General features: G+C 39.1%; 1 protein-coding gene across 1 annotated transcript in view; it reads left to right on the forward strand.

Annotated features, from left to right (window-relative positions):
* Positions 1 to 18025, forward strand: part of TEK (TEK receptor tyrosine kinase) — a 38726-nt gene that overhangs the window by 9993 nt on the left and 10708 nt on the right. Inside the window, exons 2-12 of the mRNA XM_027652548.1 lie at positions 1093 to 1404; positions 6432 to 6542; positions 9780 to 9932; positions 12228 to 12359; positions 13527 to 13667; positions 13867 to 13995; positions 14644 to 14798; positions 15080 to 15221; positions 15598 to 15759; positions 16574 to 16708; positions 17455 to 17748. Coding sequence (XP_027508349.1) covers positions 1093 to 1404; positions 6432 to 6542; positions 9780 to 9932; positions 12228 to 12359; positions 13527 to 13667; positions 13867 to 13995; positions 14644 to 14798; positions 15080 to 15221; positions 15598 to 15759; positions 16574 to 16708; positions 17455 to 17748 — 1866 coding nt within the window. The remainder of the gene's footprint in view (positions 1 to 1092; positions 1405 to 6431; positions 6543 to 9779; positions 9933 to 12227; positions 12360 to 13526; positions 13668 to 13866; positions 13996 to 14643; positions 14799 to 15079; positions 15222 to 15597; positions 15760 to 16573; positions 16709 to 17454; positions 17749 to 18025) is intronic.

The raw sequence follows: 18025 nt of genomic DNA on the forward strand, positions 1-18025 counted from the left end.
TTGACCTCCCTTATCTAAGACTATACCCCTTCCTTCCCATCAGAGAAACATTTGGAAGCTGAGTGGCATAAAATATTAGGTCTCTCTGTGTAAATACAAAATACACTTGTATCCAAAGCAGGAAAATAGATGTGATGAATAAAAGAAATCAATTATTCTTCCTGTTTCAGCTGGAAAAAATGTTACTGTTTCCCTTCTCCTTACCCTGAATTTCAAAAATAAAGGGAAACGCCTATTATTTGCCAATTGTTCATTATAGAAGAACTGTATTTCCCTCCAGCTATTTGCATTTAAACAACTAAAACTGTAGCACTCTCCCAGTGGCTGTTGTGATTAGGTTTGTATCTATCATTTTCAAAGGTCTTCCATCTCCATGTATTTCTGGAAGTTCTATAAATCAAAGGGAGTAATTTAGAGTGATTTAAAACTAACCTCACTTAACTGGTGTTGCTGACTTGCTCTTTGTTTTTGAGAAAGTTGCTTTGTGCCATGGTTCTTGCCACTGTCTGTTAGGGCTTCAAATGGTTACCATGTGATTGACTATGAAATCATTAGTTCAAATTCATAAAACAGCTGAAAAAAACCACTACATGCTTCAAGTATTATCAGCTCCTATAACTGAAAGACATAACTGCTTTACATCAATTCATACATATTAAACCCATGTAAAAGACATGAAAGAAACACTATTAAACTGACAACCTTATCATCTGCTGCCCCTGTCACCAGCAAAGCATTGAGGTATTTATGTGCATGTCTAACTAAACACAGATCTATCTGCTCCTGCAGCCCATGGTTTTCTTTGGGCTTCTGCAACAGCTCTTGAAAAAAATTCTACATATTTGCGAGACTTACTGCCTTTTCTGAGAAGAACAAACTCTGTCTGTTTTTGTCATAAAAACTAAATGCTAATGCCAGTGTAGCAGAATAGTTCATCTATGTTCTTCTTGTTTTGCTCAAGAGCTGTGCAGGACACCAGACAGAGAAACCTTGAGTACAGGGTGAAACAGTTTACCTGGTGCTTTGATCGTCCACATACTTGAAGTCAGCAGTAATTTTTTTTGTTTGTTTGTTTGATGCTTTTTTCATTAGGTAAAGTGGAAGCAGCACTGGACCTCATACTGATCAATTCCTTCCCTCTGGTGGGCAATTCCGAGACATCACTGATATGTATCAATTCCAAATGGCGTTCCCGTGAGTCTATCACAATCGACCGAGACCAGGAGGATGTGACAAACCAGCACCGGGAACCACTGGAAGTTAATGAAGATTCAAAGAGAGCAGCAGCCAAAACAGTGGTGTGGAAGAGGGAACAGGCCAGGGAAACTATTGGAGCATATTACTGTGAAGGGAAACTCAAGGATGAGGTGACAAGGATACACACCATGAAGATGCCACTGCAAGGTACTGTATGGTGGCCAGATAACTGGTTGATACTAGGTGCTAGTCATTTCCTTGTGGAAGTTAGTCAGACATGACAGGTATTCTGCCCGTATCTGGCTACTGCCAGGAACACAAAGTCAGTCAGCAAATAAGGTATGTTATTCCCCATAGAATAACATATGGCAATTCCTGCAGTGGGTTTTTCACATCCCTGACCCTTGATTCCTAAGCGAGCTTCTATTTTAAAATCTTGATATGTCTGAAATGCAGATAACTAAATATCACTATTCTAAATAGGTACCTGAGCCTAGAAAATAATTGCCTTGCCAAAGGTCAGCAACATTGGATCTGCACATTCTGTGTCACTGTAAAGCAAAAAAAAAAGAATCCATCTCAACACTGGAAAGAAACTCCAGAGAAGCTTTACAAAATCTAAGAAGGTTATTCGCAAAAATCCACTACAGATTTCACTATTCACTAGATTTCAGTTTTAAGGCTATGCATGGTAGAAAAAGCAAATATAGCAAGGGAGATAGTCAGATGAAAAGGTGGGATTTCCCAGGTCCACCACACTACCTGTAAACTACAATTTTTTGTGTGCAAAATTTGTCTTGCTTCTGGACTTCATAAGACATCTGGGACAAGGTTCTAAGCAGAGATCACCATAAACTACAGAAAAGTAAAAGAAATTTTGGGTAATTTTTTGCAGCACATCAAGTTCTCAAAACTGTGACTGATTTTTTGTAGATTTTACTGTGCTGCTAATGTTTTGTGCCATGGCAGCTGGTTAGTCAGGTGACTTTACACTTTTAATCTTTCTTTGTAAGGTTTTAGTAAGACCAATTTTTGTTGTTGATATCTCCTGGAATTAGATAGTAAATTTATAAAAGGAGGTACTTTGATTTGTCAGAGCTGCAGCTAGCTTCTATTTATTTCTTTGACCATGGGTTTGTTGGAAGAAATGTGCATTTTTCTTTGGCTTATGTTTTCTCTGACCAAATGTGGTCTTTGAAGGCTTTGGACTGGTCACCAAGAAAGCTCTGCAGACGCAGACTGACAACACCATTGTTTCAAAGGAGGCTGCAGTGAGGAGGAGATAAGATAACAGTCCATGGAAAGTCAATATGTGACCTTGCCTGTGGCAGACTGCCAGTGAGCTAAACACATTTCTGACTGTTCTGTTGTAGAACAACATGCATGGGTGGAAGAATGTCTTCTTAATCAATCAGTTCTTTGCACTTGGTATCTGTGGACCTAAGAGCAGAGACTTTTAAGTAATCAAACTTTGAAAGCTTCTTATGTGGCAGAAGTTGTTCTAACTAGAAGTAACATTCACACCAGCAGTTGGTAGGTTTCTTTGATTCATTTCTGGGTTTGAATCTATTTCTCAGATTTTCTCTGCAAAAGCTTTCACTAACAAAATTTGAACTAGCAAATCCTCAGTGAAGGTGTATAATCTAATCAGATTAGATGTGTGAGGAAGAGGTGCATCAGAAATCCTCAAAGCTATTAAAGTGCACAGAAAGAGGAAGAAGAAGTCAAGGAAGGACTGTGAAGTTTGGCAAAGCATTAGTAACTGGAAAACAGACCTTTTTCCACTTTACTGTTGTTGTGTGTATAATTTTTAAAGGTAGAATGCGTTTTTCAACAGCAAAAATTGAGCAAGAGTTGAAATTTGCAGGTTCTCATTAGGGACACAAAAAAATCACGGGAAGAAGGAGCACTTCCGAAAATCCAGCCACTGTTTTGCATCCTCAGGGCAAGAAGTTGCTGAAACACTCACTAAGTGTTAATCATTTGGTTAGCCCCACTGAACTAGTGGGAACTGCCATCTGCCTGATTATATACATAGTGTAAGGTATGAAGACAAAGTGAGGATTTTTGGTATAAAATATGTAACAGTAACAGGTTAATTTTTCTAATTTATTCTACACATCTGCTATTCTGAAAGTAACAAGTCTATTCTCCTGAATTCTTTATACTCAGTCATTATGGTTACCCATAATATTCATACACGCAATGAGAGGGAAAAGTTTATGCTTTATCTTTTCATGGGGAGTGGTGCTTATACTGCATACAGTACATATATATAGAATAGAACACTATAGAGAATAACCTGTTGTCCATCTAGTCAAATATAATTTATGCAGTTTCTCTACACAATAAATGTTTATTTTCATGCGTATGATTGTATTTTCCCCACAGAAACTCAGACATAGAGTGGGAAAAGAGACAATAATGGAAACGCTAGCAACAGAGCATTATGGCACTTGTCCTGCTGCTCAGTTCGTTATGTCTCTATAAGGCATTGGCACACTCGAGATGCGAAATTGTGTAATACAAGTCACAATCTAAAAATATGTTGGAACTCAGCCCAACAGGGAGTGTGCGTTTCTTTCCACTGCAACAATACCCTGAAGAAAAAGTGTTTTTGTTAAGCCTAACCAAATGCAAAGAAAAAAAAAAAGGAATAGAAAAGTGTAATATCTTGTTAAAACAATTGGTATTGCCTCACTAAATTTGGTCCAAAAAATACTGCAACTAAATCCCTTAGGATCATTTGTAACTAACAATTTATTTTTGTGAGAGCTGTTGAATTTGTTTTTTCTTATGTAGCTAATGATTTTCACTATGCATTTGTTATTAATAAATAACTTCTAACTTGGGAGCTGACAGTAAGTTGGGATTGCTTGAAGTTTTTGTTTGCCTGTTTCTTATGAGATCTTATTTCACTATTCTCTATTAGAATTCTCTATTTCTTTAAGATATAAGTGCAGATACCAGTGTCTAGATAAAATGACAAATTCTCAATAGATTCTCATGCATGTACTTAATATCAAGCAGGAAGAGTCCTGCTGAAGTCAATTGTATATCATTTACAAAGGAATGAAAACATGTGGCAGAGGCTCAGAGCATAAACAGTAGAACTGTACAGGGGATGGAAATTCCATTCTGCAAAGAATTGTGAGTTTTCAATAGTTGTCTTATTTCTAATCATAAATAAAACATTAAAATGTCAAAAATTTCAAGGAAATAATGTTCTAGAAGAGAAGCTGGCTTGGGCTGATAAAAATGTTTTCATTCTTGCTCAGGTTTTCTTTCTTTAATTTTACATCACAGAAAGATTTTGATTTTTAATTAAAATTTCATTCTGAAATGGAAATAATAAATTGTTCTTTTCTCAAATATTTCAAAAATATTATCCTTTTTTAACTCCTCAGATTTTACAGAATAGTATCATGGAGGTACTAACATGAGTTCAGCCTCATACAAACCTTGATTTATCTGCTCATTTTTTACAGCTCTATTATGTATAACATATGACAGAAAGTTAGTTCATAATTTTTTTCTCTGCTTTCTGATCCTACCTCTGTGTATTTCTTTGCCACCAAATTTTGGCCACAGAGTCCAAATTTGTTTTCTGCATTTCCATTGTTGTGAATCAAAGAACACTTTATCAACAGCTTGGTAAAAATTAACCAAAAAAAAGGAGGCATGATTATAGATAAAAGGCAATTTTTGATGAATAAGTTGTCTAACAGTTCATACTTACTTGCATATGTGTTCCTTAAACAAATTATGTGTTGTGAAATAAATGCAACTTTAACAGAAATGGAACCTGTGCAAGTGCAGAGATTACTAGGAATATGAATGCTCTTCTTCCAGCTGAAGATCGGGGGGGTCTTCCTGTTGGAAAGGTACCACTCACCTTGTTGGGGAGGCAGGTGGCAGCAGAAGGAAAAACAGATTGACTTATCTGAGAGGAACTTGCACAGGAGGAACTCTTAAGGCTAAACAGCTTCAAAAATAGAAAGAGCAAAGGGACTGGTGCAAATCAATGCCTCACTCTCCTGAGTGCTCTAAAGGGGAAGTACAAAGGTGCAACAATTCTCACTCAGGTAAAGAGCTGAAAAGTTTGGAAGTCAACTTCACCTAAGAAAAGTTTTTTCCCCATATAACATATCAACAGCAGTATGGCATAAACACTCAGAGCTAAAAATGGACTGAAAACCTGAATTTGTCCTCAAAACACTTCACAACTTTCCTTCGGAATTTTCAAAGTAAATGAAAGGAAGCATCCTTAACTTCTAACTTGTTTCAAAGTAATATGGTAATTAAAATCACCATTTCACTGGTTTAAAAAAGACTGTTTCTTGAGTTTTTTCTGTCCCTTTTCCAATTATCTTCTGAGAATATTTTTCCATGAGTAATGATAAGGAAAAGGCAGGAATCTTATGAAAATCCTTCTATCTATTGCTTTCTTTTTTTGTTTAATCAAGAACTATAAACAAATGTGTAGAAACACCTTTCTGTTTAAGCAGGAAAATGAATTTCAATTTTCCACTGGAAATTTGAAAAATATCACTGATCTAGACAGTCCCTCACATAGAATTTTTATTTTAATTGAGTCACATTTTCAGCTGAGAATATTTTGGTAAAAGTACCACTGCCTGTCTATATTTTTTTTCATTTGGTTCTTAGTGCAAGCCAACACTCTCTGTATTTTCAGAGAGCATGGTGAACAAGCACAAACCTATTCTATCTATGCATCTTCTCCAGATCCTGCATGATTGTGTTCTCCTGAACTATTTTGACAGTCCTGCATCACAAAACTTAAATAGAAAAGAACTGAGTCACTCTAGGTATTTTTTTGCCAATGACAGCATGTTCCCTACAATACAATTTCCAGTACTTTATCCAGTCTGCTTTAAAAATGTCTCAAGGGATCAAGAAACTTGGGAAAGTGTTTTACAACCAGTTGGAGCTCCTAGTTATGAAGTATTTCCAGTTACTCAGCCAAAAGCCCATTATTTTTTCATGCCCCAGGTTCTAGTGGCAATCTGTTGTTTCAGGATATAGGCAGTTCCTCTGTCTTTGCCAAACATAGATTGAGGCTGCTGCTGGTAAAGAATCAGTTTATGCTCTAAAGAAATTTAGATGTCAAAACCTGGGTCAGGGTCATGCTGCAAACCATTCTCACCTTTCAGGCCAGGGAGAAGAAAGTGACAATAACTGCTATTTACCACATGCTTCTGTTCTGTTTTCAGCCTCATTCTACCCAGTGGCATTAACTGTTACAGCAAATAGAGGAGAGCATGTGAATATTTCCTTCATCCGAATGGCATCAAAAGAGGAAGATGCAGTGATCTACAAGAATGGTAATCAATCTTTCTCATCTTTTCACTTTCCTGCTATCATTGTCTTAGCTAAGTGCCAAGTAACTGTTTTAAAGTTATTGCTGATGCTGCCCATGCTGTGCAACTGTATCAGACATAATTCCTCATACATTTAATGTTCCTAAGGGAGCCATTTGCCATGTCCAATATGTTGATCTGATTTGTTTCTCTTTCACCAAAATACCAAATCCTCTGTTTATACCTGTGCTTTGTTTCCTATTTTCCTTTTTGATCTCCTCATATATTTGCCTGGGTTTAGTTTTTGTTTTGGTTTTTGTGGGTTTTTTTGGTGGTTTTTTTTGTTTGTTTTGTTTGTTTTGGGGGTTTGGGGGAGGCTTTTTTGTGGTTTTTTGTTTGTTTGTTTTGGTTTGTTGTTTTTTTTTTTCTGTGCCACTGTGAAGCCTGTGTGTCTTTCTTTGCACTTCTACTGCTTTTCAAGTCATACATTTCGTTCCTCAAATGGCTTTTTGAGGTAATTTTTCTTCTATGATACTCTTCAGGCTAAGAAATTAATCACTAGTAGTCTGCTATTAGAAAGAAAAAACTGTAAATAAAATTTTGTCCTTACTTCATTCAACTACAAGAATTAGTCAGGTTGCAGCTTTCATAACACCAGCTTTTCTGTATAACATGGGACCTAAATCACGTGTAATTCACTGTTCAGCTGTGTGTTGCTCCTGCTTGACACTTGGAAACGTGTGTTCTTTGCAGTCTACCTCCTATAGAAATGTAGAGGTCACTAAAACTCCCTGTGCCTTCATATTTAATTAGAATGTTAGACCCCAACAAATTATAGTTGTGGAAAGCACAACATATTTGTCTGATAGTTTAGCATACAGTAAGCTACCAGGAAACAGGGAGTAAATACAATAGGATGAAGAAAGGAAGTGTTGACACACAGTAAAAGAATGGTGCAGTGGGTTAGCCTCAACCTCAGTTACTGATTACCTGGAGCACTTTTCTACAGTCTGGAAGACAAAAATAAATAAAAAGTATCTTTTAAAAAGGCAATATGCAAAGTAGAGTTTCATAAATGCCTCCTTCTTTGCCCTTCAGAGATTCAGCTATGCCAGGCACAGTGGGGAAAGTTTGCCATCACTTGTCATTTCAGGGTCTCTAGGAAATTTTGTTATTTCCTGTCAGCATTCTCTCATACAAGAGCCAGATGAGATGATGGAGCAGGAGTGTTTACATCATGGTGCTCCCTTAGCTGGGATTCCATCTGGAAATTTGGCAAAAAGTCCCAAACTGACTCTGGAACGTAGGTCAAATTTTTCACCTGAGATGTTGTTGGAACAACATGCCTGAGAATTCCTGATACAGCAGCTGGCAAAGAAGACAAAATACGTCTCCTGCCATATGTAGCTGTTGCAATCTTTCATTCAAGTAATTTAAAGTACTACTTCCCCCTTACAGGGCCTCACAATGGCTGTCTAGAGGATGAAATTGTTCTTCTAAACAGTGTTTCTTTGAGACATCAGCCTAACATGTGTCATCTTGGAAAACAAACCATAAAAATATTGAGACTTGCTAACAGACTGTGAGCATATGCCTCTCTTAATGCTTTGCTGTCAAGTTTGTTACGTAGCTTGTAAGTCAAAAGATATCCAGAAAAAGCCTCACAGTTTCAAAACAAATCCATTCCATCATTTGTTCTCTTAATTTGGCCCTGTTTTCTTGGAAAACTGTTGTCATGTGTTGTCATGGACCGAAATGACCTACACTCTTTTGGCTGTTTTGGTAATGATCTCCCAGCAAAGTTTCATGGTTTTGGCTGTCTGAAATTCGGCTATAGTCAAATTGCTAGTATGATAATATTCATGATCACAGACAGTAAAGGTCCTGCTTGATGCTGTTTACCTTTTAAATTATTTCAGAAAGGTGAAAAAAATGAAAAGAAGTGTTACCTTTTCAGTGTAACTGTAAGGGGATGTAGAAGGTGAGGACATTTGTGAGCATATCATCTGTTTAATGGTCATTGAGCCATTCTAGCTGGCAAGTCAGAAAAGGATCAGGCTGTCTGTCACGGCTGTTAATGTGAGAAAGTTGGGGTTATGTAGCCTGGAGAAGAAAAGTCCCCAGGGAGACCTTAATGTGGCCTTCCTGTACCTAAAAGGGGTTGAAGAAAAGCTGGAGAGGCACTTTTGACAAGAGCATGTAGTGGCAGGACAAGGGGGAATGGTTTTAATCTGAAAGAGGATGGGTTTATATCAGATATTAGAAAGAAATTCCTGTATGTGAGTGTAGTAAGTCACTGGAACCTGATCTAGGGAAAGGTGTCCCTGCCCATGGCAGGGGGTTTGAAACTAGATGATCCATATGGTTCCTTTCAACCCAAGCCATTTTAGTGAGTCCCATATGGACATGCAGTGCCCATTGAGTCACAGTTCTGCTCTGTGGGTTTGCTGGTGCGTGGCTTTATTTGTAGAGTGTGTATGAGAGCATGTACATATATTTTAGTGAGAACTGGCTGGACCTGGCATTAGCTGACAGCAGCAGCTTTGCTCTAACAGACTGGAGTGGAAGGACTCCCAGAAGTCCTGAAGTTCAATGGATGCAGCTTCTCTTTGACAGTAATCAATGTTCAAATGTTGTTATTATTTCCACCCAGAAGGATGGGAGGAGACCAAATGCTATTGCCTTACTTAGCAAACATTTATGACCAACTGCAGCAACTATAGAATAACACAGATAAGCCCTTTGGTGAAAAAAAAAAAACAACAACAAAACAACAAACCAAAATAGAAGAGACAGAAACATGTCAAATCTGGGAAGAAAAGATAAAGCTGTGCTCAGTTCTTTCTGTTTTGGTCTCCTCGGCAAGTCTTTGTGCTGCTCAGACTAAATTGGACCTGGCTGGCATTTGCTATTGAACTCCAGCTACCCTAAACTCCTTATGGATCATTACCCCTCACCTCAGAAAAGACCAAGAAACCAAATGAACATTTTAACCACTAGACTCTTAGCAATGCTGAATGTGAAGTTGTTTGCCCCTTTCATATACTAAATCTCCTCAAGATCTAGCTGCTTCTTTACTCACACCTCTCAATTATGAAAAAATAAGACAGCTAAAGAGCTGCCAGAAAATTCATAACTAATAAGCTGATTCTTCTGTTAAGCCCATCCCAGCTGTCCCTCTTCAGTAACCAATGCAAACTGACTTCTGCATGTAGAGGGTGAATGACTTCTGTCTGTGGTATCTGTGTGCTCCTTTTCCAGGTTCCTTCATCCACTCTGTGCCCAGGCATGAAGTGCCAGGGGAGTTGGAAGTATCCTATCCTCAAGTTCAACCACACGATGCAGGGGTTTACTCTGCCAGATATATAGGAGGAAACCTCTTTACTACAGCTTACACAAGGCTTATTGTAAGACGTAAGTTCCATTAATGTGTGTTGTTGATTATTTTTTTAAAGTCATCATGAACCTGAAATGAAATATTGTGCCCAAATAAGGGCTAAAATCTTTCCTAGCATACACTGCCACCAGATTATGTCAGAAGAAATTTCTTCCCATGGATCTTTGGTACAAGCTGATATTGATTTATACAGAGAGAAAAATAAAACATCAGATTTAAGTTCAATTCATCTTAGCTATTTCCAGGAGAGCTAGCTCTTTTTTCAGCATCTCAGCTTTTTAAACATCAAGTGAGTATGAATGAAGGCTGTCATTCTCCACTGTGTCTCCCTGTTCTCTATGGTGGGCTATACGGAAGTTGGCAAATATCACCCCAATCCATAAAAAAGGCTGCAAGGCTGACCCTGGTAACCACAGGCCTGCCAGCCTGACTTCGGTGCCTGGTAGAGTTATGGAGCAGATTATCCTGTGTGAAATCACACAGCAGCTACAGGATGGACAAGGGATCAGACCCAGCCAACATGGGTTTAGGAGGGGCAGATCCTGTTTGACCAACCTGATCTCCTTTTATGATCAGGTGACCCACCTGGTGGATGAGGGAAAGGCTGTGGATGTGGTCTATCTGGACTTCAGCAAAGCCTTTGACACTGTCTCCCATAGCATACTCCTGGAAAAACTGGCAGCCCACGGCTTGGACAGGGGCACTCTGTGCTGGGTCAGGAACTGGCTTGAGGGCCGGGCCCAGAGAGTGCTGGTGAACGGGGCTGCATCCAGTTGGCAACCGGTCACCAGTGGTGTCCCCCAGGGGTCAGTGCTGGGCCCAGTCCTTTTTAACATCTTTATCGATGATTTAGATGAGGGGATTGAGTCCATCATCAGCAAATTTGCAGATGACACCAAGTTGGGAGGGAGTGTCGACCTGCTGAAAGGGAGGAGGGCTCTGCAGAGGGATCTGGATAGATTGGAGAGATGGGTTGACTCCAATGGAATTAAGTTCAACAAGGCCAAGTGCCGGGTCCTGCACTTTGGCCACAACAACCCCCTGCAGCGCTACAGGCTGGGCACAGAGTGGCTGGAGAGCAGCCAGGCAGAAAGGGACCTGGGGGTGCTGATAAACAGGAGGCTGAACTTGAGCCAGCAGTGTGCCCAGGTGACCAAGAAGGCCAATGGCATCCTGGCCTGCATCAGGAATGGTGTGGCCAGCAGGAGCAGGGAAGTGATCCTTCCCCTGTACTCTGCATTGGTGAGGCCACACCTTAAGTATTGTGTTCAGCTCTGGGCCCCTCAGTTCAGGAAGGATATTGAGGGGCTGGAGTGGGTCCAGAGAAGAGCAACAAGGCTGGTGAAGGGACTGGAGCACAGGTGCTATGAGGAGAGGCTGAGGGAGCTGGGGTTGTTTGGTCTGGAGAAGAGAAGGCTTAGAGGTGACCTCATCACTCTCTTCAACTACCTGAAGGGAGGTTATAGTCAGGTGGGGGTTGGTCTCTTCTCCCAGGCAACCAACAATAGGACAAGGGGACATGGGCTCAAGCTCTGCCAGGGGAGGTTTAGGTTAGATGTTAGGAAGAAATTCTTTACAGAGAGGGTTATCAGGCATTGGAACGGCCTACCCAGAGAGGTGGTGGATTCACCATCCCTGGAGGTTTTTAAAAAGAGATTGGACGTGGCCCTTAGTGCCATGATATAGTAATTGGACTTGGATCAGGGGTTGGACTTGATGATCTTGGAGGTCTTTTCCAACCTATTCTATGATTCTATGATTCTATGATTCTATTCCAAATCTATTCTATGATTCTATGATTCTATTCAAACCTTAATTATTTTAAGATTTATCATATTCTTCACAAACTATCCTAGCCTTAGTTAGCTCTTCAGGTTCATTTCCTAGTGGATGAAAAGACAAGTTTGGATGTTTTCCATTAAGTATTCTAAATGTCTTGAGGCTCATGCTGCTGTGTCCATTTTCATCAGACATAAAGAAAACTATATTCTATTAACTTGGATAGAAATATAAAATTTATATGAAAAAATAAAGAGCTGTTCCAATATCTCACAGTATAGAGAAAATGTTTATGATGGTAACATAACATCCACATGATACTTCTAGGAGTTGCAAATGAATTAATGTAGCACTCCAAATTTGAATTTTGAAGCTACTCCCAATTTACTAATTAAAGTTGTCCAGTTGGCTGGGGGATGGGGGTTTTATATGGATTGTAATTTTACATATTTTACTGTTTGTCTTAAAAATAATTTTACAACTTGATGGATTACTAAGAAGATAACAAATATGTCATATTTTTCCAAAAAAAGGATGTGAAGCTCAGAAATGGGGCCCTTCCTGTAGCTCACATTGTCCTTCCTGCACAAACAATGGCATTTGTCATGAAGATACTGGGGAATGCATCTGTCCTCCAGGTTTTATGGGAAAAACATGTGAGAAAGGTAAGTAAATAATACTTTCAGAGGTTGCTTATTAATTTGTTCTAACAGGAGTTGGCATATTATTGAGGGAAGCATCATATGGAGTAGCCTTGTTTTACTCTTTAAAGCTGTAGTATTTACAGCTGGTGCTGGAGACAAGACAGAGTTTGGTGAGATGAACCTTGAATTAGTAAGGCTGCTCTTGTGGTTGTGATTTAATTTCTCCCTCTATTCTTTTATTAGAGATTATTTTGCTAGGGAAGATTTATATTTCCAACACTTCTTGATCAATATGACAACATGTTAGACAATATCTTCTAGTCTCTAGGCTCCTTGTCTCACAAAAGGTTCGAGCACATGATCTTCCGAGGTCACTTCCAGCTGGGGCTGTCCTGTGATTCTCTTGAAATGAGTATGCTCAATGCTACCGACTGACTGCTAAATGCGTGGCAGAATAGGAGATCTTAAGGATACATTGGCACTGGGAAATATGTTAGAGATTCCCTGGCTGCTTCTGAAGAAGCTGCTAATGTGCTCACAAGGTGCTTGGTCTCTGTAGGTGCATATCGACAGGATACGTCTGTTTCTGCATGTCTGTGTCTGTGACAACAAGTTTGGATTCTGGAAGAATTAGAGTAGGCATCACATTGCTTTGACCTCTCCAAGCAACTTTTGCATTCATTACTAAATACATATCCTTATATTTGACTGAATTTCAATGCTGCAAATACTAGAGCTAAGCTATTGAAATAGCTAACACCCAAACCACTCCAGGGTAGCACTGCTCTTATCATAAAAGCAAAACCTTGAGATCAGCAGCTTCATATGTGCTGACCTCTAAGAAAAATATTTGGTTTTCGTGGCACTCTTTGTCTATTTTACATTAAAAGGACTTATAAAGAGGGTTTATTGCTACAGCTGTGTCACCTCCTATCCAAAGCAAGGGGTATCTGGTTGATAGATCCTCACAGTGAGAGAGTTATGTTTGTTTCTGCTGCCAGTATTTACCTTTAGAACAGTTGTGGCTTAAGTTGCTATGGTTGTTAATATATATGGTATCTGAATGGTCAAAGTGATATTTTTTATTTAAATTCAACTTTTCTCTTGTCTAAAGCTGTATTGTTAGAAGCACTAGCTCTTTTATGGACAGTGCTCTTGGCTTATTCTTTCCCTCTCTCCCTCCAACAGCTTGTGGAGCCAACATGTTTGGCAAAACATGTGAAGAGAGTTGTAAAGAAAATTATGGCTGCAGAAACTATATGTTCTGTCTACCGGATCCATATGGTTGTTCTTGTGCCACAGGATGGATGGGACTGGAGTGTGATAAAGGTATAGTAAAATAAAAAAAAAAAAAAAAAAGTGGTGTTCTGGACATAGGAAATACAGAAGGGAACTAACAGGATTTTAGGTAATAGGTAGGATTTTTTACAGTTGTGATTTTACAAGTCAAGTTTCAATCACGAGACCAAAAACTAGCGGAAGACATTTTCTAGTACCTTTGCACTAACTGGAACATTTGTACTTGCAGAATGCAAACCTGGTTTTTATGGATCAGATTGCAAACTTAAATGCAATTGTCACAATCGAGGGACATGCGACAGATTTAAGGGCTGCGTCTGCTCCTTCGGATGGCATGGTCTGCAATGTGAAAAAGAAGGTAAAGCAAGGTAACACGGTAGTAAATGGCTTTTCCAGTGTAACTGAAATAGATCCTAATGCTAGTAGAGCATTACCACTCCAGGCTGGTATCCTCGGTCTGCCCATTACATTCCAGGGGCCCAGACAGTTCTGTACAACCTCACTGCAATACAGTGTTTTAAGCCTCTGACCTATATGCTGCATTTATGAGGATGATATGCTATCAATTAATCTGATTTTACTTTCGTTAGGGGTAGATTTTCAAGCTTTACTCCATAGGATTTGACACTGACCTTAACATCAATCACTGACAGAAGCTGCACATACAGCTTTTTTTTATAAACAGACAAAATGGAAAGCAAGTAGATACTGTACATTCAGAACATGTGTGCAAGATTTTGCCATGGCTAGGCTGGCTGTGCTTTGAATGTCAGTGAGAAAGAGAGAAGAGGGGTGGGGAAAAGAAAGAAGAGGCCTTGTTCCTTCTCATATTTATGATGTAAAAATGCTGACTACGGTAAGTCTGATTCTTGCATATGCCCACACGAGGGAAGGTAGAACCAGTCACCCACAACTGCCTGTGCTTATTGTACACCTAAACCTGTTTTGGTCCTGTTTCCTTAAAGTTCTCTCTGAATGATGACATAGTACCATATATCTTCTGTAGGTTCAGCAGATCTTTCACCCCAGATAGAAAACCTACTAGATCCCGTAGAGCTCAATTCTGGTGCTGAGTTCAAGCCATTTTGTATAGCAACTGGGAAGCCACTTCCTAAATCTGAAGAATTCAAACTTTTGAAGCAAGATGGAACCGTCCTAAGGGTAGGCTCCTGAATAATTGCTTTCTCTTATTTCTGCTGTTTATATTGACTTTATCTGTAGTCAATGAACACTGATGTTTTCAAGCATAATGTGAAATTTTGATATCCTGAGGTACCCCATGAACACCCAGGCACATATGAAACTTATAGGATTGGCCATTTCAGATGCTTTTTATTGATATCACTAAACTCAAGATGAGTTTCTTAATTGTGAGAAAGTATCATTGGAATATTCCAAAATGCTCACATTTTTTATGCCCTGTACATGTTTTGTCATTTCAGCCTGCCCGAATTTCCACCAGTAATCGCTCTGAAGCCATGTTTACAATTAATCGAATCCAGCCCCGTGATACAGGAACCTGGGTTTGCAGTGTGCAGACAGTAGCAGGAATGGCAGAGAAACCATTTCAAGTTACAGTCAAAGGTAAAAGCAAGAATCTCTTCAAGTCTCTTTGTCTCTCTAATTTTAAGCACAGCTTTACACCCGACAGAGCCTTCTGTTCTCTTCACTGCGGGATAAGGTCTGAATAAATGTCTACAGTCAGAATATGAACAGAAACTCTTTATAAGCAACATATTAATTATGTATATTGGAAAAAATAAGGGTGATGGTAAGGTTTAGAAGAATACCCACTTTTTTTTAAAAAATATCTAAACTGTCAGCTTTAAGGCTTAAAGCCCTGTCTACTTTGTGAGAGTTTTGAAGAACATCTCCCATTTCCCTGTAGATTTAGGATATACCAGAGTCTTACTGGTAGAGGGAGCTAAAAGGCTGGTTTAATACTTGCATTCTTGTTCAGTTCCTCCTGTGCCACAGTATCCCCCAAGACTGACAGACAGTGGACATAATTTTCTCATCATTAATATCAATGCTGAGTTACATCTTGGAGATGGACCTGTTGTGTCAACAAAACTTCTGTACAAACCAGCAAAACATTATCAGTCCTGGATGTCTGTGGAAGGTAAGATGATGTTCTTTAATTTCTTTAAATGGAAATTTCAGCTGAGAACTGAAACACCACGTGGTGTCTGTTCTTGATTAGACTGAAAAGACTCTTCAGTGCATAGAAGTTGAATTTTTTATGACTGGATGTGTGACTCTGTTTAACACTAAACATAATGTTCATGTGAATGTGGCACACCAAGAGTGGTCAAAAGTGTATATTCAGTTTACAGTAAGCAAAGCTTTTCCCCTCCTTCCCTGTGATTAACTGCACTTACTGCTCTACCCAGCTGTTAAAAACTCCTATGTAAGCAGCAGGTTTTCAAAAGTAGTGATCAGTGTGGAGATGTCTTGGAGCATCTACCATCTTGCTTCATGTCAATTGTGCCCCTGGTGAGATAAATAACTTACCAAAATATTTGTCAGGAATTGTATGGGCAGAATGAAGTCTGCTTATGAGTTAGATGACCTCTTCCAGCTATGCTTTAACATTTTATGCACGGCTTAAAATACTATACAAAACATTACGGAACTTTAACAAGTAAACAACTACTCTTACTAATTCAGTATAATGAAAGATCTGCATACACAGTGCACACTGCCTAAGCAACAAGTCTTGTTTTGTCCTGAAAGAAGGGCAGATGAACAAGTGCTGGGTTGGAGTTCAACTTAAAAATAATTATTTCATACTTCTAAATAGTTTATCTTAGTGAATCAGGAAAAGCAACAAAAAAACGAGCCTGAGTATTTTATCTTATATTTCCAAACCTTTACTTTCTTAACATATTTCAGCATGGGCCACGGCTTTACTTTCTTTTGACTTTTGTTGTCAGTAAAAGGTGCAACTAAAAGGCTGGACAATCTGGAACCAAAAACAGAATATCAGTTCTGTGTTCAGCTGAGTCGACAAGGGGAAGGTGGGGAAGGCCATCCTGGACCACAGGCTAGCTTCACAACAGCTGCACTTGGTAAGTCACATCTTGGCTTTTCACAAATAGGGTGTTCCAGCTGTTCTTCTCTGTGGTCTGTCCCTTGATCTCTGCCAGAGCACTTTCATTTGAGCAAAGACGGCTGGACCTGAAGTAGAGTCCTTCAAAATAACCTCAGGCACAGGGATTTAAAAAAAAAAAAAAAAGTAAGGAAAAACCAAAGTCAAAAAACTGAGGTGAAGAAAACCACAAAAAGGCAGCTATTATTTTCCCTGATTTAGAGATGAGGGATCTGGGAACGGAAAATTTACATATTTTGTCTGGTTAGGCAGCAGAGTTGGAGGTACAAATCACTTCTGGAGTTTTCCCTCTTAGTGTTTGATAAATTTGCTTTAAAAATGAAGAAGTTTGAAAAAGCGGGAAAGATTTTAGTCCACTGAGGATAGATCTCAATCTGAATACAGACATACAAAATAAATGAGGATTGCAGCAGGAGCTACCTAACAAGACAACAACACAGTTGGTTTCTCACATCTAAAAAGTGCATCTGCAACACCAGCTCATAGAAGATAAGCTTTTGTTGGCACAACAGCTATTGATAAGATACTGTGAGACTATCAACATCTCTTAGATGTGATGTAACTTCTGCCAAATTGTGTGGGGTGTCTGAATTACCCTATGTCACCCCAAGCTAGGGCATGAGGTTGGGAATAACTGGTACTCCTATTTTAGCTTACATACCAGACATGAAATGTTGTTCCCTGTTTCACTGTGGCTTTTCCAAGGTCTTCCTCCACCAGAAGGTCTCACTCTCTTTCCAAAAAGTATGACATCACTGAATTTGTCATGGCATCCTTTAACACTGAGGACAGAGGAGGACATTCGTGTTGAAGTGGAAAGGAAGAGCGTGAATGACAACGGTGACGAGAGCAGTGTTATTACTCAAGTGCCAGGAAATATGTCCACCCTGATCATTAAAGATCTTGAGCCTAGACAGCAATACATGTGCAGGGTACGGGTGAACACCAGGTCCCAAGGAGAATGGAGCAACTATCTGTATGCATGGACTTTCAGTGACAGTAAGTGCTGATTCACATCCTTCTGTTTAATTCTTCATCTTTCCCCCACTGATCAGACTGATTGTCACTTGATGACTAGGTTAAATATAATCCTTTGCCTTGGTAACACTTAGTTCCTGACGATCACTTGTAGTTGTTATTGCTATTATTTTGAAAGTTCAGTGTCCAAAGAAATTCTTCTTTTGGAAATTATCAGGAACTAATAATGATTTTTTTTTTTTAATGGAAAAAAAAAAAAGGCTTGAGAATCCACATCTTCATTCCAGTGCAACTCATG

Source organism: Corapipo altera, unplaced genomic scaffold, assembly GCF_003945725.1.
Source record: "Corapipo altera isolate COAL_440 unplaced genomic scaffold, ASM394572v1 61286, whole genome shotgun sequence".
NCBI classification, from domain to species: Eukaryota; Metazoa; Chordata; class Aves; order Passeriformes; family Pipridae; genus Corapipo; species Corapipo altera.